The 24,991-nt window shown below is 42.3% G+C and overlaps 1 protein-coding gene across 1 annotated transcript in view; it reads right to left on the bottom strand.

Moving 5' to 3' along the window:
• The window catches only part of DNAH8 (dynein axonemal heavy chain 8), a 117,030-nt gene that overhangs the window by 6,690 nt on the left and 85,349 nt on the right, over nt 1-24,991 (bottom strand). The window contains exons 74-85 of the mRNA XM_033144581.1: nt 23,117-23,369; nt 21,568-21,758; nt 18,744-18,865; nt 15,799-15,917; nt 15,438-15,640; nt 13,824-13,897; nt 10,070-10,222; nt 8,874-9,029; nt 7,875-7,991; nt 6,575-6,676; nt 4,557-4,717; nt 1,975-2,131 (exon numbers count right to left, since the gene is read on the bottom strand). Coding sequence (XP_033000472.1) covers nt 1,975-2,131; nt 4,557-4,717; nt 6,575-6,676; nt 7,875-7,991; nt 8,874-9,029; nt 10,070-10,222; nt 13,824-13,897; nt 15,438-15,640; nt 15,799-15,917; nt 18,744-18,865; nt 21,568-21,758; nt 23,117-23,369 — 1,808 coding nt within the window. The remainder of the gene's footprint in view (nt 1-1,974; nt 2,132-4,556; nt 4,718-6,574; nt 6,677-7,874; nt 7,992-8,873; nt 9,030-10,069; nt 10,223-13,823; nt 13,898-15,437; nt 15,641-15,798; nt 15,918-18,743; nt 18,866-21,567; nt 21,759-23,116; nt 23,370-24,991) is intronic.

The following is a 24,991-nucleotide window of genomic DNA, read 5'->3' as shown; positions in this document are numbered from 1 at the left end:
GATGTGATATATAGAACCAAGGGAGCAATTCTCATTGGAAATTGATTAGCTAATAATTTTCCCTTAAGGTACAGCCGTTAGATACACATCCAGCCAAATTCCTCTTCTAGCATCATAAAGGGACCTTTATGTTCCCTTTTATGTAACCTCAGAGGATTCCCTATAACAGAATACCTAGGACTAAGCTGAAACAGGTATGTGCATTTTACAAACAACCCCCTTACCCCAGTTTTAGTTACTGAATTGGGGGGGGGGGGTGTTTGCAAAACAGAAGAAAAGGTTTGTTCAGAGTAAAAGCATTGTCCTCACTCTAATTTGGCTTCATGATATCATCATGCAGCCAAATCTAGAAGGCTATGTGATGACATGACATCATCATCATACTGTTCCCTTAATGGCTAGACTCACCTTAGGAAGATGCCCCCTTTTTAAGAAAAATGACATCCAAACTACAAACTGGGGAATAAAGCAACTGAGAGCAGGAGAGGTTTGTGAAACTTCCCCTTTTACTTCTAGTGTATAAAAGCTCAGCACAGCTGTAAGAATATTATCACAGCTCTATATATCTTACTTTTTAACAGAAGAGGTCTTTCAGGATCATGGCTGAAGCACAAAATTCATTAGCAGCTTTGACTGAAATCTTTGGGAATCAGCCAGCAGCTGCTGCCTGTTAGAAGAGTAGTCCCTTGGAACTACTGTTCTGCCTAAGATGCTGCAAGATTCAGGAATCTATCATAGTACTGACTCACACTCAAGTCACAAGCAATACTCAAAGCAATTTATTTTAACTTAAATCTTAAATTCTAATCTAATGGAAATGTTTCAGAACTTCAAAGCTGAGGTCATGAGGTATCCCCTAAACTAGATAGGGGTGTGTGGGTGTGTGCGCGCGCGCTCCGATTCAGGATCTCTGAGATTTAGCTGCCAGAGTGATCACTTCAGCTGGAGCTTGAAGTATTAAGAACTCACAAATGCTTCTCTATTGACCAATGAAAAGAGGAAAAGGCCAGGTCCTGCCCTTTATACCAGGTCCAAGCAACTCATAGGCTTAATACATTGCAGGGGCCAATGAAGCCCACCCCTGTCCTCTGAGAGTAGGGCTTCAAGGTATAAGCCCACATTCCCAGGCAGTTAATTAGGATGGACCCCAGCCTGGTTCTGTCCCTGGAGAACAACACCATGTTTAACTCCAAATCCTTCATCTTTGTCTGATGAAATGTAGGCAACTATTTGGTGTGGTCTTTTTAGCTTAAATGTATATTTTGGGATGTTATCAAGTGTTCTAACAATTGGATACTGGGTCTGCTGAAACATAAACAGATCTAGATTTAATAACCTGATTAATAAGGTGACATTAAACCAGTCTGCCAGCTGGTGTGTAATGGGAAACCATGGTTTGTTTAATCTAGGACTAGAAGAGCTCATGAAGGAGGAGGAGTGTGTGGACACTGTTCTCAACTTACTAAATCCGGGGTTATCACAACAAGATCATTATGTCTAAACTGGCCCATTATGTCTTATTAAAGTATAACCTTTACATGATAGAAAATCCAGGAAAACATCTACCTTTTTTCTTTCTGTCTAGAAAAGGTAAATGCTTTCCTCGATTTTCTATCATGTAAAGGTTATACTTTAATAAGTTCCACAGTTAGCAGCTTGTCCTAGGTATGGCTTATATCAACTCACCAGCTACCCATTCCTCTTAAAAGTCATTTGTTCCAGTTCTGGTTTGGCAGAGCTCTGCCTTTCCATCATGACCTTATGCTTGTTGTTTGCAACTTACCTTTACTTTAGTGTCAACAGCTGTTAGGATGTTTAGTGCATCCACTGCACGCATGTGTGTTTGGTATTGTTCATAGCCACACATGCCGATTTCTAGACCACCCAGAAGCTGCATCAGTCTCAAGAGCCCTGCCTCAAAAAAATTAGTATTCCCACATCTGCAATTCTCTTGTATAATTTAAAAACAGTCACCTCATGTGGTATGTAATCGGGAGGCAGCTTCTCAAGCATATCTTCAGCTAAACGATACACGATAGCTTCTCGAGTTTCCCCTACTCCACCTCCACTTTCCTTTGGCTGAATATTGGTAATGGTGTTCAGGACATCAGATGCTGTGCTACTTTGATACCTGAGAGGAATTTTCAATAATATGAAGCAGAATATTAGTTTCGTTGCTAGGAAATGGGCCCATGAAATTTGCACTTTGCAGTTCTTTGTTAAGAGTATTTTACTTTTGCAACTATTTTTTTAGAACAGATTTATTTTCTCTCAATATCTGCAGTAAGAGAACCTGTTCTTTCTTCTTTCTTAAACTTCCTCAATTTGAGCATAAAAGAAGAGGGAAGGGAAGGCATTGTGACTCCAATGGCTCATACTACAATGACCTTGGGTCGTTTTGGTATCTGAGTGCAATTAGGAATAGCTATTCTCTGGCAATCCACAATACTCAATACTATACAATGCTAAAAAGACTCAGTTTTATTGACAAGGAAAAGAGCCGATGAATTCCATGTGCATTTCAGAAAGGCAAAGAAGCAATGCCAAGCTGCCTCTTGCAGGGATCTTTGGACATTTTCTCCCAAAACTGTTTGATGGGTAGTTTAAATGAGATGCCAATGGTGAGTGATAATCCCAGCCTATAAAGCAATATACAAACAAATACATCTGCTGCATTGATAGTTTCATTAGCATTTCAAGTGATATAGTGGCAGCCCCACATGTTTGGAGCTCATAAGAGCAGTGCTTGACATGCTGTTACACAGGCAACTTATACTTCTTAGCCCTGAGTTGTGGGTTCGAGCACTGTTGTTGTTGTTTAGTCGTTTAGTCGTGTCCGACTCTTTGTGACCCCATGGACCAGAGCACGCCAGGCACTCCTGTATTCCACTGCCTCCCGCAGTTTGGTCATACTCATGTTCAAGAACACTTCAAGAACACTGTCCAACCATCTCGTCCTCTGTCGTCCCCTTCTCCTTTCCCAACATCAAGGTCTTTTCTAGGGAATCTTCTCTTCTCATGAGATGGCCTAAGTACTGGAGCCTCAACTTCAGGATCTGTCCTTCTAGTGAGCACTCAGGGCTGATTTCTTTGAGAATGGAAAGGTTTGATCTTCTTGCAGTCCATGGAAGTCTCAAGAGTCTCCTCCAGCACCATAATTCAAAAGCACCAATTCTTCGGCGATCAGCCTTCTTTATGGTCCAGTTCTCACTTCCATACATTACTACTGGGAAAACCATAGCTTTAACTATATGGACCTTTGTCGGCAAGTTGATGTCTCTGCTTTTTAAGATGCTGTCTAGGTTTGTCATTGCTTTTCTCCCAAGAAGCAGGCGTCTTCTAATTTTGTGACTGCAGTGATCATGGAACCCAAGAAAGTAAAATCTCTCACTGCCTCCATTTCTTCCCCTACATTGGGCTGAAGATTCCTGCATCGCATGGGTTTGGACTAGATGATCCTTGTAGTCCCTTCCAACTCTGATTCTATGATTCAAGCTCTTTTACACCTCAGGGCTGCTTCTCACATTACTTTTGAAAGACATGGATATAATTACAGGAGGCATGCTTACACCTGAATAATAATGAAATGTCAAAACGATAATACGTGTTGTAATATAATACAAAATGTCAAAGCCGTAGCTCTTTAGGCATGAATCTTCAGATATGGGCACTCCCCCTGAGAATTCACTTCTGCCTTTCTGAAGTAATTTAAGGAATAGACCCTGTCCTCTACAGTAAAACTTTTGAAACCCAAAAGTAAATATCACATTTAATAACTGAGTGTTCAAAACTTGTTAATAATGCTGTTGAAATGTTTGACCAGATTTTAACAATCACAGAAATGCTAAGTGTGAGCATATTGCCAAAAGCATAATTCACGACTAAATCATAGGAATAACAGAAAAAACTAATAAAATATTATGATGACTAATTATATCATGTAGCAGATGTGCAGTATATGAAGCAGAAAATAACAAACAACCTGACAGGTATTTAAGGATGAAAAGTGACTAAATAAAAGATAACATTCAAAACGCAGTAATCAGGTAAGATTGAAATTCCATCATTAAATTCAAAGAACTTCATGAGAACTAACGAAATAATATCATTTTTTGCACTCTGTTTAATCCAAGTCCATCTTGTGTAAATGTCAACTAAATTATTTAGTACAATTGAGTGGGAGCAAAAGTGTTGCTAGAAGTGTTAGAGCATATGGGAAAGCTCTCTCTTCATAGGTTAATCACATTTTAAATATTGTTAAAAGTAACATTTAACCTGAAAAGTGTTAAGTTAGGGTAATATCCAGTTATGATGTTCCACTTGTACAACCAACTCCTACTTTTGCAAATGGGACTTGCCCTTAATTCCCTCCCACAGACCAGCATGATGGTGGATTGTTCCCTTAATCTGGAAAAAGTCCAGAAAGGCTCTCTTAAATATTCTGGTATATGTAAATACTGTAGATTTCCAGTATACTTCATTACTTAGACTATATTTTTTTAAAGTGATTAAAGAAAAACTTGAAGAATTTCCATCTTTGCTAAAAACCCACTTACGTAATGTCTGCATTAGGATGGAGACCAAATACTTCTGGGCTGTCCATTGACGGTAGAGTTGAAATATAATCATGATACTGCTCCAGAGTTTTGCACACTGGTATTTTATAACCAGAGTAAAAACAGAATGTACTCTCAAACATCTTCTCACTGAACCAGACCTATACAAAGGGGGGGGGGTGTAGAAATTTAAGGTAGTTAAGAATTAAGAGTTGGTTTGTTGAGAATGGGGTACACAAGGACAGAAAGCAGAAGCCATCAAATGTTGGCAAAGTGCTCCTATCCTGATCCAGAGGAGCTCACAGAGTGAAGAATGTTGGTTGTTGTGTGCCCAGGCACAGTCCCCCCCACCTCCCGGGAACCAGCCCTCATTAAATAAAAGAAAACACAGTCAATGTATTTTGGGATTAAAAACTGGTCACAACTTTATTGAATTCCAGATGTAGGAAACCTTGGCTTAGGCATTGGGTGTATATCCCTCCCAGCCCTGTGTTGGGGCCTGAGGCATGGCAGGGTCAGTCAGGAATATGGTAACACTGCAAAGCTGGCCCCCTTTCCACGTTGCAGGGGGGAGTTTTCAGTGCACTTGTGGACAAAGACTCCCCTGAATACCCCTTTAATGGGGGCCTGATATTGCCACCGCAGAAGGGGTGACTCACCATGCCAAAGTTGTGACAATTGCTATGGGGAAGGAAAAACCTGCAGAGCAGGGGAAATTCCTTCCTGGCTCTTAAAGACAGCAACCATCATCCGACCATAGCAACGCCCATGAACCTGGAAGGAGAAGGCTTAGCCTGCAACGAAGGAAGCAATTGGAGTGAGGGGTGTGGGGGGGGGGCATTCCAAGGGCCGACTGCACGGCCAGCATCAGCTCCTGCCCCTTTTAAGCCACAGGAGCAGACTAGAGTGAAGCCTTAGCAGGCACTATCTGCTCCTGAGGCTCCTCCCCCTTGGTTGCTGCCGATTGGCCAGTGTTGCTGCGCAGACCACTGATGCGGCATGGCCCAGAACGATGGCGGGCCCCACGCCAGGCCACAAACCCCACCCACCGCCAGTGAGCAGGCATTTCAGTACCATGGAGAGTCCCAAGTGAGCAATTTGCTCCTACAAGGGTTGGGTGCAAACTGAGACCTTTTGAGCCTCTGTCACCATCTTCTTTTGGAGAACTAGTGTCTCTTAAAGGGCCACCCCTTTGGCCTCAAATCAGGCACTTCTCCTTTATTGCATGGCCTCCTACTCCATACACTCTTGTACTGGTGAAGTACTATGAAAGACACATGGTTCCTCAGGCCCAGAGGGTCCTGCACCAGTTGTATGGGTTCTAATGCTGTGGCATGTAGTTTCAATGAGGTCCTGCTTGCCACCCTCAGGTTCAATTGTCCTCTGGTTACCAGCATCAGACCCAAAAAGCCAGGAATCTGCTCTGGCTCCTTTGCTGGTCACTGCTGGACTCTGAGGTCATGACAGCACAATCCTACTGATGTACTCTACTCATTAAATGCATAGGATATTAGCTTGTTATATGAATAACTGAAAGTCTACTGCTTTAAAAACAAAACATAGCAATGGCTTTAATACATTGACTTTATGAGAAATACAAAATCCTAAATTTGAAAGGCCTTTCTTTCCAGATGATTGACTATACACCATGAGGGTCCTGCTACATCACCAGTACATTTTAAACAACATTCTATAGTTTATATTTATAGTGACTATATTTAAGGATCTGGTGACTTCTGTTTCAGTGTATCTGAAGAAGTCTGCATGCACACGAAAGCTCATACCAAGAACAAACCTAGTTGGTCTCTAAGGTGCTACTGGAAAGAATTTTTTATTTTGTTTTGACTATGGCAGACCAACACGGCTACCCACCTGTAACTGATTCTATAGTTTAGTTTAGTTTAGTTTAGTTTAGTTTAGTTTAGTTTAGTTTAGTTTAGTTCAATTGAAAGTGAATTATTGTTCATTTGGAAGCCTTTTTTGCTTATTGTTAAGAACTTTTCATCACATTTCCTTACCCTTGCAAAGCAATTAAGAAGACGCTTATCATAATCATCGGTGACCCTGCCTCCATACTGTACTTCTCCAATCATGTACCGGACTGTGCTCCAGGATATTCCCTAGAGACAAAAACAAGCACATTTTAGAAACTCTAGTACATACTCACATACTTGGATTGCACAAAGTGCTCAAGGATCATGTGCAGGCACCTGTAACTCTGACTTTTGCCCCAAGGGTAAAAATTGAAAACCTCAAATATAACTAAGGTTCTCCAGAAAACAAATAAAAATAAAGACCATCTTGTGATTTTGACCTAAGATGGTGAAAATCTGTTTTTAGCTCTCGATCATCCCACATAACTGAAAATCAGTAGGGAAGAGGCAATTTGCCACATTTCTCATATTCTATTCAAAAGCCTCATTTGTCAACATGGCTGTAAACTATTAACTGCATGTACTACAAATGCATTGTGTCCCATAGTGAATGCGTTGCTACCCAAAAGTACAGACTGCAGCCGCTTGTTCTTTTATAAGCAATAATAACTGTGGGTATGATCCATTCCTTTATGGATGCAGCTATGGACACAAAGCAATTGACATTTCCCTCTCTCCCTGGCTGCTGCAGGTATATGACGTGCACATCACACTGCATGGACCTTACTTCCAACAGGAGGCCCAAGTGTGCTTCCCATATAGTCATCTAGCTATACCTCTCCTCTGCCCAGTGTCTTGGCCTGCAAACTACACTGAGTGTGAGACCCTGGGAACAGAGGGAGGAATGAATTTCTATATGGGAGCTACACACATGCCTCCTGGTCCTCAGTAATAGTTGCCAAGTTACAATACATGCTAAGGTACATGTCACTGCAGGTGGGAAAGGGGTTAAAAGAAGGCTCAGCTTAAGGCAGTTCAGTTCATCACCCACAGGAATCCATCACCCACAGGAAGATGGATGAAGCCCAACGTTTTAAACTTAGAGTGCTGTTCATAATTGAGGCAGAAAAAATATAAGTGCACTATTAATTGAAGATCACGTAATGACTGCTAGTATTAGTAAAGCATATCCACGTTTGTTTGCTGCTTCACAATCCTGGATCTGCTGCTGTATGACCAAGGCCATTCCTCTTCACTTTAAACTTCTGCTAAGGAAGGCTTCACGCTTTCAAGAGAAGCTATGTTGCAAATGGTTTGCAGGATCTCTCTGGGCCACACTCATTTGATTATGGTCTCTTTTTTGAGGTTAAGATAAATTGACCATAATCATCCTCAGCATATACAGTACAAAGTAGAAACAACATTGTAGTATAGGGATACTCACTTTTTTAATGTCACATTCATCCAAATGATTCTGTATAAACTGAACACTGGCTGTGAAGTCTGCTGAGTTGAATTCATACGGAATATTCCAGCCCAAAGGGCCAAATTTGCGTCTTTCCTGAAATAAGACAATAGAAAGCAAGGAGTGTGATTTCACTATGGATTGATGTTGCTCGTTTCGCTTATTATTGCTTTTTGTTTAACAACTTCTATTGCTGACATTTCAGGCCAATACCATTTTCTGATCAAATATATTAGAATTGACAGAATATTGATAGAAAATGGACAAATGTTTCTCAATAAGAATTATGCACCTTCTGCAGCTCAAGACACACCAGGAAATCAACAGAAGAATCTCACTATACAATGTACAGTCATACCTCAGGTTACGGCCGCTTCAGGTTGCATGTTTTCGGGTTGCACACCACGTTGAACCCGAAAGTACCGGAATGGGTTCCGGGTTTCGGCGCTCGCACATGCGCAGAAATTCTAAATCACGACCCACGCATACGCAGACACGCCGCTGTGGGGTTGGGAACGCTGCAGATTGTGAATGTGCCTCCTGCACAGATCACATTCGCAACCCGAGCGTCCACTGTACTCTTAAAAACCCAGAATGTTATACAGTGACTGTTACTGATCCCATTTAGACACAGCACAGACACGTTGAGTCATCTTAATTGGCAATATCCGTTGAAAAAATACAGGAAATACAGGAGATATGGGAAAGCTGTATTATCATATTCTTTAACTAATTTTTGTGCTCAAAGGATTATTCTTCGGGTATTGCTGTGGTTTGTCAAATACCCAAAGATTTATTTTTTGTTGCCCTTTGAGGCCAAAAAATGAAACATTTGAAGCAGAAGGATGGGTGTGCAGTATCAGGCCTTTATTCTGCATTATAAATATTGAGCTCACATACAGCAACAGGTTATTTTTCAGGCATCCCAGTGGAAAGATCCTGTTAGGCATAAATGAAAAGAAAGTACGTTTGCGATACCTGAACAGTGGAGTGTAGGAAAGCTACGGTGTAAAGAAGAGGCTTCCACATGGGCATGTTGCTGACATCAAGCAAGTCCTGATTTATACCAGAAAATGTTCTTTTCAATCCTGCTCGCATACCTTGTGGTGGTTCATTTGTGAATTTTATAGAACTCTGACATATATAAAAACAAAAAGACTTATTTCATTTGACCCCCCAAAAGCAGCAAGCCTAAAAATCACGCTGTTTTCAAAGCTAAAGTTCAGACATAAACAAAAGCCAAACACAACTTTGGTTCCAGTGTGCAGTCTTAAAAATGGCTGACATGTGACTGAACAGCTTCCCACTGGATGAAACACACATACTTCCTGTATCCACACCTTCTTCCTTATTCCATTGTTTATCTGATTCCATTAGGTATTAATTCACAATCCCCCTCCCAAAAAAAACCCTAAGATCCCTTGTTACTAGTCCAGTATAACAATGAGCTATAAGCTACAGAAAATGTTTCTAGATTCAGGTAGGTAGCCGTGTTGGTCTGACGCAGTCGAAATATATAAAAATAAAAATAAAAATTGTCCAGTGTGCATGCACACGAATGCTTATACCAAGAACAAATTTAGTTGGTCTCTAAGGTGCTACTGGACAATTTTTTTATTTTTATATATTTTTACTAAAAATGTAATACCCTTCAGCAGCCAATGATTGACACTGAGGGCAGTGAGGTGTCTCATTTATGAGTCAGGGAGCAACAGCTACCAGTAACAGCATTATGGAAACTATGCAGGTAAGGATTTGATTGACATTTTGGATCGGAGAAGATTGGAAGCCCCTTGTAAAATTCATGATATATAACCCAAATAATTGACATCCACTAGGTAGGATACACATATATAAATCATTATAAGAACAAACGATAACACCAAAGACAGTGACAATTGGACAATGGCATTCCTGTCTGGGAAAAACAGCAAGCCGATGGCAGAACAATCTCTGCTTTAGGGCCCTGTTGAGTCTACAAGGGAGGAAACTCTTGAATAGGTAAAGATTCTCTTCTTGCGTCAGCCATAACCTAAAGTCTGACTGAAAAGTTTTTAACCTTTACCACAGTTTAAATTTCAACACAAGCAATATTTCTCCTTCCCACTTTCAGTTTTGCCACATGAATTATCTTAACAGTTTATCTAAATCCCATTGAATATACTAGAGCTAACCTGCAGCAAAGTAATTGGAAACTTGTCGTGTGGTTCAGTGGTTATCCATACTCGGAAGCTATCATCAGGGATATCAGCAGTAAGCATTGTTTCTAAAAGTTCTTCCATGAACTCCAGACCCAGATGGCAGTTCTGAAGTAACACCCAGCCACCCTGTACAAAAAGGAGGGGAGGGGGAATTAAATAATCTGCTAAACATCAAGCCAACTGCAATTTACTAACAACAACTACTACACATGAGTATTCCACGGAAGTTTTCACTAGCTACAGTACTTGTTTTCGTTTATATCTCCTTGATATTGGGGTTTGGGGTTTCTGTGTTTTAATAATAAATATGGATTTGCATTAAAATGAAACAACTACTGTAGGTTCCAATGAGTAAATAAAGTAGTACTGCCATCTTGTGGTAGTTATAAAAATTATAGCAGGGCAATTTCTACTGGTTTTGTGAACAGGAGATACCTTGTTGTAGTAAAATAATAATAATCATTTATTAAAAGAAACCCCCTGCTTTCCCCTTCAGAATAAGGGTTTTGTTTAGGCTCAGCAAGCACTAATATTCCCAAAACTTCTATCAATCACTGAGGGGTTCTGGTGAGCTCTTTGTTTTAGTAGGGTTCAACTTTTTCAGACCCAGAATACACCTTTGATACAAACATGCATTTGGGGACCCATTTCTTACTTTTTAAAAACAATATATATTTGTATGGTGGTAGTGCTGCTATTGTGACCCACTTCAGATCATGTTACACCGCGGAACAGGGTCCCAACCCACCACTGAAGGCCAATGGGTTTCTGTCAGGGAAAATGGTGGGGTATAAATAATGATGATGATTTATTCCTCCAGGAGAGAGTCCAGGGCTTCTCTCATCATAGGACACAAACACTTATCAAGTATTATGTTCGTATGCCCCTTTTTAGCCACAGAACGCCTCATAATTATGTTCCTCTATTCAGAGTTCATTTCACCTCTCTTGTTAGTTAAGCAAATTTTCCTTTTGCCTTGCAATCAGTGCCCTCTTCAGAGTTGAGTTACGGCTCTGGTGTGCTCCAATACCATACAGACTTTAGCCTTCAAGGTCACCTGCACTTAAGCTGTGCATTGACTCTGTCTATCTTGCTCTGTCTCCCTTGGCTGAAACCCCCCCCCCCTCATATACATACCAGTGAGGGAGGACAGAGCATATTCACACCCACTCTGCTGGCATCCCCCAACACCAGCAGAGAAAAGTTTCGACTCAGATTTAGCAAATATGCCATCTCTTCTTTTTAATCTGAAGTCATACTAACACTCCAGGCCTATAGACATTGCTTTGGAAGCAAGTCTCATTGAAAAGTAGAGTGAAAGTTATTTTCAAAAAAATACCCATGCTTTAGATACTATAATAACTGCAGTTAAGCTCTGTTAAAATCAATGGGGCTTCCAAATAAGTCTGTTAGAAATTTAAGGTAACCAGTTTAATAGGGGAATTACAGCTATTCCTCAATACCACACTTGAGTGAATTTAATAGTGACAGACCAGAACAGCCAAAATCCTATCCATCTTTTACAGTGCATTTCTTCACTGACCATGTCTCAGCCAGAATGACAAAGCAGCAAGGTAAAGAGCGGATTTGGTAGCTAAGCAAAGGGGGTCAGGACAGACTACATATACATGTGTGTGTGTGTGTGTGTGTGTGTGTGTGTGTGTGTGTGTGTGTGTGTGTGTTTATATTTATTTATATATATATATATATATATATATATATATATATATTAATGGGTAGATAGATAGATATGCCCAGCCTCCTAAGTAAAGAAGCTCAATACATAATACTAACAGGCAGTGCTTTTTTTCTGATGGGATCCATATCCCTAAACATTTTGTGAATCTAAGTTTGGCCTCATTGAGGGGCAGTATTTCAATATGAGTAGAAAAATGAGAGTAATTCTAAACAATTATTATTATTTTTAATAGGAAAAAAGCACTGCTAGGAGGTATGAAGGCAGAAGGCCAGCTAGACTGTGGGAGCTATTCAGTGTACAAAGTTATCCATCGTATGGAGAAGGTGAATGGAGAAACATTTTTCTCCCTCTTTCATAGTACAAGAACCAAGGATCATCCTCGGACACTGAATGCTGGAAGTCTGAGGATGCACAAAAGAAAGAAGTACCGTATATTGTGGCGTATAAGACGACTGGGCGTATAAGATGACCCCCAACTTTTCCAGTTAAAATATAGAGTTTGAGATATACTCAACCACAGATTTTCCACCCGGCGTATAAGACAACCCCCGACTTTTGAGAAGATTTTCCTGGATTAAAAAGTAGTCTTATACGCCAGAATATACTGTACTTCACACAGTGAATATTTAATGGATAATGGTCTTGATGGCTGGCTCTTTACTCCAGTAGAGAGGCAGTATGTGCTTGAATACCAGCTGTTGCAAAACTCGAGTGAGAGAGTGCTTATTGTGGGCTTTCCATAGGCATCTGGTTGGTCTCTGTGAGAAAGCCGCTCTCCTTCACAGGAGGGCGGGGTTGCAGGCTGGCCTCGCACTCTCCCGTGCTTGGAGGGGGGTGTCACGAGTACCCCGTGTCATTGGGGAGTCCCAGCCTGCATCATGCCCACAGCCAGCCAATCCGGCTGGTTGGGGGGCATGGTTTGCTGCATTTAAGCAGCCGCACAGCAGCCGGGAGCTCTCCCTTCAGCTTCCTGCTTCTGCGGATCTCCCGCCCTCCCACCCTTTCTTCTTGCATTCGACACCTTGACTTTGCGATGGACTTCGGTTGGTCACCTGTTGAAGAGGCCTGGCAGGAATTTTTCCACTTGGCAGATTGGCACCAGCCACTTGGTTTTCGCCTGCCTCGTAGCAAATCGTCACAACTTTGTAAGGTTTGGCAGTTAGGCATTGGAAAAGCTTGGTTGATGGGAGGGGAGGTTGTGGCCATCACCTGCCCCTCCCCTTTAAGGGGTCATGGTTCCTGTCCAAAGCCCGGGTAGGGTCTTGGGCCACGGCATATCCTCTCTGGTGACCCTGAAGGGAGCTCCGAGTTGATGTACATCAACAGGGCTCCCCCTACTGGTGGTTAGACTACCCTACTGGTGGTTAGACTACCTGCATGGCGGGCAGGAGTCAGATATAGTCGGTTTGGGTCCAATGCCTAAGCCAATACCACTCACATTCTGCAATCAATAAAGTTGTCGGCTTTATTAGCCTATTAACCTAAAATACTGGTGTCCACATATTTTATTCATCAAATGGTGTGTGTGTATGTGCGGGGCCTTGACACGCAACAGAATATTGCACTTAGACAGCCCTTTGGTATGATCCAGGAGGATTCCTTTTCTGTTCTTACTTAGAAATAAGCCCCATTAAGATGGATAAAAGTATGCCTAGATAAGTGAGTATTTTATTTTATTTTATAATAAAATAATTAAAGTAATAAATAGTTAAAAAATAAAAAATAAAAATGGGCACTCCACCCCTGAGTCTGTTCCATTATAACTATCCAACATCCCAAAATTTCAGCATCTTTTGTGACGGTTTGACCCGTTTCCATTTTAATAGTACAAATTCTACAAATCCCTTCCGTATCTCCTCAAAATCATTTCTCCTGCATATTCCCCATCTTACTTTAATAGCACAAGTTAATTTATCATTAATAGCTATATGCCACACCTCTTTATACATTTTTTTAAATGGAAGTACAAAACCTGAGTCGGGGGGTGGATGGAATCTAAAAAAAACCTCCTCAAGATTGTATACATACCTGTGACATTGATGTCTGAATTAGCTTGCGTGCATGAACTTCTTGTCCTTGTCCCATAGAAATAGCTCTGTTTTCTACAACAAGTGAAATGGTAAAATGATAATAAGATTACATAAATTTGTACTCTTGGTTGTAGGCAAGTTTTCAAAAAGCGTGGAAGCTAATTTTTGCTAATTTGGCTTTTCAGTTCTATGCTTTAACTTACTAAAGTTACTAAAGAATCCTCTGCATATTGGATTTATTTAGCAGATATACAGCATTGTATCTTTCTAAGAATTCACTGAATGGTGGCCTTTTATTTTATTCATGTTTGTGCTGCCTTCCCTTTGCTACAAATCAATTAACTCAGTTAATTTAGTATATCACTTTGCTGCATGCATTAATGTCTTTTGATGCCAATGAGAATTAAGTTAAGGAATATAAAGGATCCCTGACAGTTAAGTCCAGTCGCAGACAACTCTGGGGTTGCAGCGCTCATCTCGCTTTACAGTCCAAGGAAGCCAGCGTTTGTCCACAGACAATTTTTCCGGGTCATGTGGCCAGCATGACTAAGGTGCTTCTGGTGCAACGGAACACCGAAACCAGAGCAGCACATGGAAACACCGTTTACCTTCCCACCAGTACCTATTTATCTACTTGCACTTTTGGGCGTGTTTTCGAACTGCTAGGTTGGCAGGAACTGGGACCGAGCAACGAGAGCTCACCCCGTCGCGGGGATTCAAACCGCCGACCTTCTGATCGGCAAGCCCGAGGCTCAGTGGTTTAGACCACAGCACCGCCTGTGTCCCTTAAGGAATAAAGCCAGAGGTAATTTCTGACTCTTTCAAGAAGTATCCTCTATGGTAGTTAGCACTGATGATAGTTGTGTTGGCAGCAAATGTCCACGTGCATAAGCTGTAATAACAGAAAGGCAGCAAACTTTTTATCTGTCAAGAGCTGCATTCCCTTAAGCGTAATCTGTTGAGGGGCTAAATGCTGACAGTGGGTATAAAATCATAGCTTGTGGCAGACAGGGTTGCCTCCTTTCCTCATTTTCTACCACCCCCTTCTCTCCCTTGCTTCCTCTTTCCTCCTACCCAGTGAGTTACTAACTAGAGGAAGGACAGATCACTCTTCCAAGAGGCCTGAACTGGCCGCTTACTGCAATATTCTCTCCCCCACCACACTTTCCATCTATCTCTCTATGCATTTCAACTGACCCCCACTGTCTTGCCCTCCACCTCTTCTTCTGAGCGCCTCCCATCACATGAAATAAGACCAAGTACCACAAGAAACTTGGTGGCACGTTAGCCACCCTGTCCTAGATCAAGAAAGAGCCATTTATTACAGAATTAGTGTAAGCTCCTCTAACAGTAGCCTCAAGCGCCTGGAAATCTGAAGCTCTTTCTAGCCCTGCCTTCTGTAACAATTGGCTTTTTATTAATGGACACCTCCTACTTGAACAATTGAATACAACCCTCATCATAAAGTTGCTGAAGTTTTTTCAGGATTGTTGATGAGAGGGCCCACTACAAATTCAGTGAATTATTACAAAAACTCAATTTACCAAAGTGTTGTTTTTTTAAACTAAAAAATCAAATTCTTATCTTGAAGAATAAAATACTATATTTATACCCAGTTTAAGTTTCCTGGCCAATGCATCAATCTGGATAGTTGGATCAGATCCCATTGATAAAAAACAGATGAGCGGGGTTCGCCTATCACTTTCCTCCCAAGTTTTCTCTAAGTTTAAAATGACTGGCTCTGTATACTTTTCATTCAATGAATCTGCAATGTACTTCCTGGCTTGAGAAAGTGTGCGATCCGGACACCACGACCTAGGAACAAACATATTTGGTGAGGCTCAAATTGAGTGTCAGTTTCATTTACATATCATTCCCCCCCCCCCGAGGGAAATGCAGCATAGTGATTAACACACAGCACTCTTAGAAGAATGCTAGCAAAACAAGCAATGCTGAAATTGCATGATCCTCACCTGATAAGCAAAAGTTTACGAAAAGTATCTAGAGAGTCACTGTATCCATCGGGAATCGTTTCTTCCTCTGGAGCCTCCTTGTCAAACCAATTCTTCCACCCCTTCTCATTACGACAGATCTAATGTACCAAATGCAATAGACAAACATAGTTTTCCCATTAAAGTATGCTTGTGACAATTTTAGAAAGTTACACTTCAGTCAAAGTCATATTTCATAGAATCATAGAATTGTAGAATTGGAAGGGACTTTCAGTGTCATCTAGTCCAGCCCCTTGCAATGCAGAAATCTCAACTAAAGGATCCATGGCCATTCAACCTTTAGCTTAAAAGCTCCAAGGAAGGAGAGTCCACCACTTTCTGAGTAAGTCTGTTCCTCTGTCTAATACTGTATATACTTGAGTATAAGCCTAGTTTTTCAGCACATTTTTTGTGCTGAAAAAGCTGCCCTCGGCTTATACTCGAGTGAGCCGGGCGGTGGGGGTGGCGAGAAAGAAGCCCTTTCTCTCCGCTCGTGCCGCCACCCGCTCTCCCCAGTCAACCATTCCTTAAGAAGTGTACAGGAACAGCGGTTCTTTACTCTCCACAGGCAGCTTGTTCCATTCCTGAACTGCTCGCATAAATGCAAACTTGGCAAAGGAAGAAGAGGAAGGAGCAGCCCAAACAGCTGCTTTCGGGCTGCTCGTTCCTCCTCCTCCTCCACAGCGGCAAAGGTGAACCGGCTTATACTCGAGTCAATAAGCTTTCCCAGGTTTTTGTAGGAAAATTAGGTGCCTCGGTTTATATTCGGGTCGGCTTATACTCGGGTATATACGGTAGCTCTTACTGTCATAAAGTTCTTCCTGATGTTGAGCCAGACTCTTCTTTCTTTTAACTTGAAGCCATTGGTTCGTGCCTACTCTCTGGAGCAGCAGAAAATAAGCTTGCAGCATCTTCTATGTGACAACCCTTCATATATTTGAAGAGGGATATCATGTCTCCTCTCCGTCTTTTTCCATGCTAAATATACCCAACTCCTTCAACTGTTCCTCATAAGGCTTGGTTTCAAGACCCTTGATCATTTTGGTCGGCTTCCTCTGCACACATTCCAGCTTGTCAATATCCTTCTTAGATTGCGGCACCCAGAACTGGACACTGTTCTCCAAGTGTGCCTGACCAAGGCAGAATTGATCGCAGAAGAATTGATGCTTTTGAATTATGGTGCTGGAGGAGACTCTTGAGAGTCCCATGGACTGCAAGAAGATCAAACCCATCCATTCTGAAGGAAATCAGGCCTGAGTGCTCACTGGAAGGACAGATACTGAAGCTGAGGCTCCAATACTTTGGCCACCTCATGAGAAGAGAAGACTCTCTGGAAAAGATCCTGATGTTGGGAAAGATGGAGGGCACAAGGAGAAGTGGACGAAGAGGACGAGATGGTTGGACAGTGCTCTCGAAGCTACCAACATGAGTCTGACCAAACTGCAGGAGGCAGTGGAAGACAGGAGTGCCTGGCGTGCTCTGGTCCATGGGGTCACGAAGAGTTGGACACAACTAAACGACTAAACAACAAAATCATTTCCCTTGATCATGAAACTATACTTGTGTTAGTTTGATGTCACCTGCAAATTTCTTACACATCCCTTCGGTACCTTCATTCAAGTCATTTATAGAGATAAAGGGCACTATACTTCTGTTGATGCAGCCTGAAATAGCTTTAGTCTTTTTTTCTGCTGCATCATAGAATTATTCTTGTTGAAGGAGCAGTGCAGTTCTTACTTAATAAAAATGGTGCAGACAGTCTGAAAAGTTAGTATAACTGCAGAATATGCTCATCATCACCATGGCTGGAAAGTAAGCAATGGGATCAATCAATAAACCAGCCACATGCCAGTTCCGTCCTTTGCTCTCCTGCCATCATTTCCAGCCACCTGCCCACAAGGTGCCCACAGAACTGCCAGTTGCTTTGCCCCCAAAACTCAGCCCCAGCACAGGCTCTTGTCACGGCAGCACACTTCACCTCCCCACTGCATGCGGTAACACACATCTAGTCAGGTGCAACACCGATAGGAAAAAACATAGAAAAAACGGTGAATAGAGAGAAGGTGCACAGGATGAGCTTCTACCAAAGTGCAACTAAAGCAATGAAGCCCAGGGACTGCCCTCAAGGAAAGGCTCTTTGGTGTGGCTTTGTGCCCCCAGCCTGTTTTCCAGCTGCACCCAGAGCTTGGTGGACCTTTGCTTCAAATCCCACTGTCCCTGTTTCACTGCTGCAGGGTTGGAGGGGATGGGGGAGGAAAAAGAAATGAGGGGTGCAGAAGATGAGCCCTGAGATATTCCCCCCCCCCGACATAGGAGTTGAGGGCTTACTGAGCAGATCTGACTGCTGCATAGAGCAGGAGGCTTAGCAGACCGTCCCAGAAAGCTCTGCTCATGTTTTCGAGGGGTGGATGTGCCAGCGTTTGTGGTTATTCACACGTCCACATATAGGCATAAAAGAAACTGCCTTGTACCAAGTCAGACTATTGGTCCATCTAAGTCAGTCATGGCTAAACTTGGCCCTCCAGCTGTTTTGGGACTACAACTCCCATCATCCCTAGCTAACAAGACCAATGGTCAGGGATGGTGGGAATTGTAGTCTCAAAACAGCTGGAAGGCCAAGTTTGGCAATGTCTGATCTAAGTCAATATTGCCTACAACTGACTGGCGGTGACACTCCAAGGTTTTAGGCAGTGGACATTCCCAGCCCAACCCAGAGATGTCAGAACCTGGGACCTTGTGCACGTTAAGCACATGTGCTCTGCCACTGAGCCAAAGCTATTCTCTTGCGGGAAAAAGATGGCATGTCATTAAGGTGCGAAACTAAGCAATATTGGAATTAATGACCACATCTCAATTCTCTAAGGCAAAAGGATACAATGACTGTGGGAAACAATATACGGAATAGAAAGGAAGACAAGTGAGCCCACCTGGTTCATAATTTCAGAAAATTGTGGTAGTTTACTCAGTTCTACCAGATTCAACCATGTCATATCAAGAATCCACCGGAATGGTTTGGCAGGACAAGCTTTTAGGTCCAGTGCTGCACCCCCTGATTAAAAACAACCATCATCATTATTATTACAGAGTGCATACATGCTATGCTTCATATTATTGAATTTGAATTTTAGACTATCAGACAAATGGCAGTCTCTATCCCACCAAATAACAGAGGAAGCAAACAGACACAGTCCACAGTTATGTTTGCACGAGTTTCTGTAGACAAACCTGTTGTGTAAGCTCTCTGTAGAAATGTATTTTACTACCAGGGTTGGCCCACCCATGAGGCAAGGTGAGGAAGGATCCACAGGGGCCGCAAGATCCCAATGTATCTCTTTATTCCTTGCTTGTTCCTGATGCAGACCTTCATTCATTCCTTCTTCCCGGGTGGGGAGGGGGCACCCTTTTGTGGTTCACCTCAAGTAACAAAATGTGTTGGGCTGGCCCTGGTTGCTACCATGCAGCTCTCCTGAATATTCGTCTCCATTTGATATGACTGGAAACCCATGAACATTTACTGGTGAGTAAACCCCATTGAGCCCTATGGAATTGACTTCTGAATAAATATGCTTAACAAACACTGCATGGCACAACTGGGATCATGGCACAACTACAGAACTTCATAGGACTTGATTTCTGGGTGAGGACAGTAGTTTGGGTGATGTTGTGAGGTTGTTCAGAATATGTATTGATTGGTACTTTCTAAGCATGAATAATACGAAGGTGTTGTCAGTGTGCAATGCAGCATTTACAAGGACACTATGGGATTATCTGGTGATGTAGGTAGTTTCATTTTTTTCACCTGCTGACGTGTTGTTGTTGTGCTATTGACTGAGCATAGGATTGTGAGTATGATATTGTGTCAGCATTAACCTTGATATAGCAACCACCAGGAACATAGGATCACCCTGCCTGGAAACAGTTTCAAAATTCCTTCCCAGTAAAATATAACAACAACATTATTTCTCTAAAACCAATGCTTTTTGTATTATATCTGAAAGCATGTAGGATGAATGCCTAAAATATGCCATTATTCTCGTTATTAATAATACAGAATCAGTTTTTTGCAGTTATTATAGCCTCGTTGTTTGCTACAAACTTTTAATTGCCCTTATTTCATAGCCTTATACCTGATTAGCATTTTAATTCATTCTCCTTGCATCTATGACATCTATGATTGTAATGTATTATGGGTAATTTTACATTTTTGTATGACACATACACTTTCCTTTATGTGAATAACTTCCTTTTAGAGAGGTTTTTCCATGACTAATACAAAAGTAAGAGCCAAGACTAATTCGTACAGTGTCACAGACAATACTCCATCAGCAGCGTTGCCTTCTTTAATATTTAGAATTCATATAAAGCTTTTATGTTTCAAAAACAGTTGGTGCATTACATGATTAATTGGCCAGAAGTCCTTCTTAAGAGTTCCCCTAAGAACAATAGCAGACAGGCCTTCTTTGTGATCAATCAAAGCATGCCCTGACCACATTTTAGTAATCAGAAACTGTAGCTCCCATTCAAAGTCATGGTCTTAATCGGGGACAACCAAAATGGTGCCCTCTATATGTTGGATTACAACTTGCATTATCCATTGCTAGCCATGTTAGCTGTGGCTGCTGTGTGTTGTAGTCCAAAAACACCTGGAAGCACCATGTTGGCTAACCCTAGTCTAAACAAAGCACAATTCCCCAAGTCTGGAAGTTACCAGGGACTGTAGTTAGTTTAAAACTAGAAACTTTCTCATCCTCACAAAGGGCAAAAGAGAAGGGAGACATTTCACAAAACCATGGCTTGCCACAACTTGTATTCACAGCAGGAAACAGTTGTTTACAACTACAAATGAACTTGTATACCATGAGCTAAGAGACACATACGTTTTAGGCTGTGTTCCTGTTTCCGGTTGCACAAAATTAATGCCCATTTACTACAGTAGAATTAACCTGCACATTAGTCTTTAGGCAGTCTTGCATCCTTAATAAGGTTTAAAAGCCTACTCTGTCACTATGAATGTATTTGAATAAAATTGATGTTATAAAAAAAAAATAATCAGAGTGGATATGCAGAAGGATGGCTTACGTAGATGATGGATATGCAGAGCAGGAAAGGTACCAACAAGTGCATGAGGTCACCAGCGTGGCTAATGAGCATTCTCAAGAAGGCTGTTATCCCAGGACAACGAGCTCCTAATTCCTCTGATGTGGATTGGGAGGAGAGTGGGGGGGGGTGCAAGGTCTGTGCTGCTGCTGAGATCTGTGTGGGCTCACAAGTCACAGCTGTGCTGTAACTGACCCAAGCAAAGCATTTTGCAGCAGCACAAAACAAAGCATCAGAAGTGAATGAAGTGCTTGCTTCAGGCAGTGAGTGAGTGATAGCTCCAGGATGCTGAGTGGAAAGTTCCAGACAAAACAATGCTCTGACTGTGTGCATTCGCCCTCTCCCTACCATCACTCAGCTGAGCTGGAGGGGAGCACTTCTGCCCCCCCCCCCCGGAAGTAAGGGAGCCTGGAGTGGCTTTGCATAAGCATCTGAGGGACCACTGTGAGAACAGAGTATGGGAGTAGATGGGTCTTTGGACTGCTCCTGCGGGGCTCTTATGTTCTTAAATTCCTGTTTATCCATTCCAATGGCTTTAGACAGTTACCCACTGTTTAGTGTTCCACACAGGGTTGCTTTCAGTATAATATGCAAATTTGTATTCCATTACAAGCTTTTGTAAAAAGGTAGAAATAATTCAGAACTAGCAATTACCTTTAATTAGTGCTTGGAACTCCTTTGACTTGATTTGACCCCTCTGAAGATCAATTTTTAATGTCAGAAGCAGCGTAAAGAGAAATTTATGGTTTTCATATAAACCTCTAACAGAGTATGTGAAAGTTTCATATGTCAAAAACTCAATAATATTTGTGATCCTTTTCTGTGGAATAGGGGACTTATCAGATCTAAGGCATAAAAGCAAAGCAAGAAAGTAAGCAAACAGATTCACATCAATAAGCTCAAAGCGGCTCACATCAACTTCACAAAAGTTTACACAATAAAATATAGCAGCATTTCAAGTAAATTTGCTAAACGAAAAAGTAATACAGTGGTACCCCATGTTACACACGCGATCCATTCTAGATCGCGCTACGTAACACGGGTGTGCTTAACACGAACGCCCCCCCCCAAATCCGGATGCTTGCGCATTTTTGCGCTTTTGCGCACCCGTGCATCGCGCATGCTCTGGGGAGGAATTCCGGGTCACGGAGGTCTGTAAGTCGAACGTACGCAACATGGAGCGTATACAACTCGAGGTATGACTGTATACAAAAGGTACAATATTTACAAAATAGGGATACAAATATTAATAGAACAAATATCTCATATTAATAAATATATACAATGAATTGTATCTTCTTAAGTCATCCTGTTTGTGCAAAGACTTCGACTTGTTCAGTGTAACAGCCCCTCTGCCCATGCACACATACACAATTGCCCCAAAGGATTGGAGGAATCCCTAGAACTGACATGGACAGGAACACTGGGGGAGGAGAGGAAAATCCATTGAGCAATCAAAAGCACTTGCACAAACAAGACAACTACACTGGATACAATTCTAAGGTTAAACAATCTACTAATAACTCACATTAAGGCCTAAGAATAGAAATACAAAAATATGTTATGCGTTTTGGGAGGGTTTAGGCTGAATGCACGGACCCTCTTCTAATTCTTGGAATAGCCAAGCTACCTTCCTGGCGAAGTAATGGGGAACAAAGGCTCTGTGAAAGATGGCAAATGGGTAGGGCCCCTTCCTCTGACTCACGGCAGAGTTGAGAGCAAAGAGTTTTGAATTATGCGAGCTAGAAGCAAAGCAGAAAGCTGGAGAGAGTGTCAGAGCAATGTTTGATTTCTGTTTGAATCCAAGGCTGCTATGGAAGAAGCAAGGCCCTCTTGGGGGTGTTAATGCTGAGAACCCCTCCAACATGGGCTCATGTTGTGTGTGTGTGTGTGTGTGTGTAAAAAAAAAACCCATACATCTTTAAAACACCTCAGTCTCCACTGTACCTCATTCGAAAGTAGGGTAAGAGCCTGGAACCCCTGGAATCTTGCAGCGCTTGGAGATTGGGGCGACATGCAACATTTATAGTCTAAATAGCAGCAAAAAGCAGTACAGCTAAGCAAAATAAAATGTTGCTCTGAGCAACAACCCCAAAGTCATTCAGGACTCTGCCCGACTAGAATGGGTGAAAATGAGCCTGAAGCAGAGGGGATGGATTGGGAAAAGATACAGGCGTCTGCAGAAATAACACGGTATTCTTACCTGGCCATGGACTGATCAAATAGTTTTAAGAACTGAGCTAATGAGGTTTGGTACATTGTATTGACCATGCTCATTTCTGTGATAAGGAAATAAAGAATGCTTCCTCGTGTAGCAGCTGGACGATATTCCTCTTGTGCCGTGTTAATTTTTTTCTCAGTTTCTCCTGCAACTTCCAGCTTTTCAGATACCTCTGTAGCAGTTTGTTTAGTTGTCCTCAAAACACCAATTAAAGATTCGTCATCCACCAAAGACCCTAAAGGGCACCAGAGGAAATGTTTGGTAACGGTGCTTTTTAATTTCCTGTACAGACTTCAGAACTCAGTATGGAAATAAAACCAACCAGTTCCTCTATCCGAAAAACATAATTTAATTAGTACAAAGAATGCAGGCCAAGCAGTTAAAGCAAAGTGGTTCTTTGCATTCCAAATGAGCCAAATAAGGGTTGCCCAGGCATTAGGCTGGTTGCTTCTCCTGCATCATGCAATGTATCTTTCTGTAAAAAGCCCAACAACTAATTATGGTGAAGGAAGAACACTTCACCCCAAAAGCTGGGGTCTCTTTTTATTCCAGTGGAGAGACAGCATGTAAGTGGAGGAAACTGGTGAGAAACAAGTAGCATGAACAGCATTACCACAAGGCTTTCTTGGGCACATGCTGGAGCCCCAGCAGGGCCTATTATTGCTGATGACGGGTGGGTGGCTTAAAAAAATAATCCTGACACTGAGAGGAACACAGGGAAGCAGTGAGCTACCACCTGAATTCCCTCAAAATGCTCACTGTCCCTGCCTCCAACATATCCCCACTATGGATGGATGGTAGGTTGGAGCCAATTAGGGGCGATTTAAATGGTTGCCTGCTGCAGGCAACAACACCCGCCCAATGCTCCTCTCTGTTGCTGGCCCTGTTGCTGCCTCTTCTCTGTCATATGCCCCGTAGCAGGAAAATAGACTGGGGGAGATCTTGCCAATTTCCCTGCCTTTGAATACTACATGGCAGTGTGTCAGGGAACTGTCCCCGGCACAGTGCAAGGTGGTGGAAGGGCTCTCGGGATGCTACAGAGAGCCCCGGTCCCACCTGACCAGCAGCACCTCTTCTGGCAGCAGAGGGAGCAGCAAGGCTTCCAGCGGGGAGGGGCAGGCTTTTCAGGGTATGGAGGGAAAAGGCTCTGAGGATGCTGGAGAGACCTTGCACTCCTCTCGCTCAAGGGGCGAGGAAGGAGACACGCAGCTTCCAGTGCCCCAAAGGCGTCAAGGGGTGAAATGAAAGGATGGGAGGCGGGGTTTCTGTATACCGAAGCTCTTTTGTTGGGGTCAGAACCGGAAGGGGCCATTCCCAGATTCTGACGATGCTTGATACAGACATGAACTTATTAGCTCTGCACTGCACTGTACATAGTTTGTACAATAAAACTCTTAAAGGAAACTCGGAGTTTTGCCTGCTTATTCATGAGCCACGAACAGAGAACCTTACACAGTGTTTCTCATCTGCTGGGTCATCCTCCAAGGAAAAGGAACATAGGAAGCTGCCTTATACTGAGTCAGACGATTGGTCCATCAAGCCCAGCATTGTCCACACTGACTGGGGTTTAGACACCCTTCTAGCCCTGCCTGAAAATTCTGGAGATTGACCTTCTACACGCTAAGCAGATGCTCCGTCATTGTGGTCCTTTCCCAATAGAGAAAGGAGGGTCCATAGCCTCCTCTGTTTTAGCCACAAAGAACCTCAACCGCTAGTCTGCTTCATCTCAATCAGAGGAGTGTGATCTATCCATTTCAGACAGAAACTTCTGCTCTGTAGTTGTTTATCTTTTCACCTTGCACATCCAGTGCTTCACATTAATATGGTAGGAAGGACATCCTTGAATGCATAAGGATG

This window comes from Lacerta agilis, chromosome 3, assembly GCF_009819535.1.
Source record: "Lacerta agilis isolate rLacAgi1 chromosome 3, rLacAgi1.pri, whole genome shotgun sequence".
Taxonomy (NCBI): Eukaryota; Metazoa; Chordata; class Lepidosauria; order Squamata; family Lacertidae; genus Lacerta; species Lacerta agilis.
The sequence above is the reverse complement of the archived record's forward strand: the minus strand, read 5'-3'. Positions and strand labels throughout refer to the sequence as shown.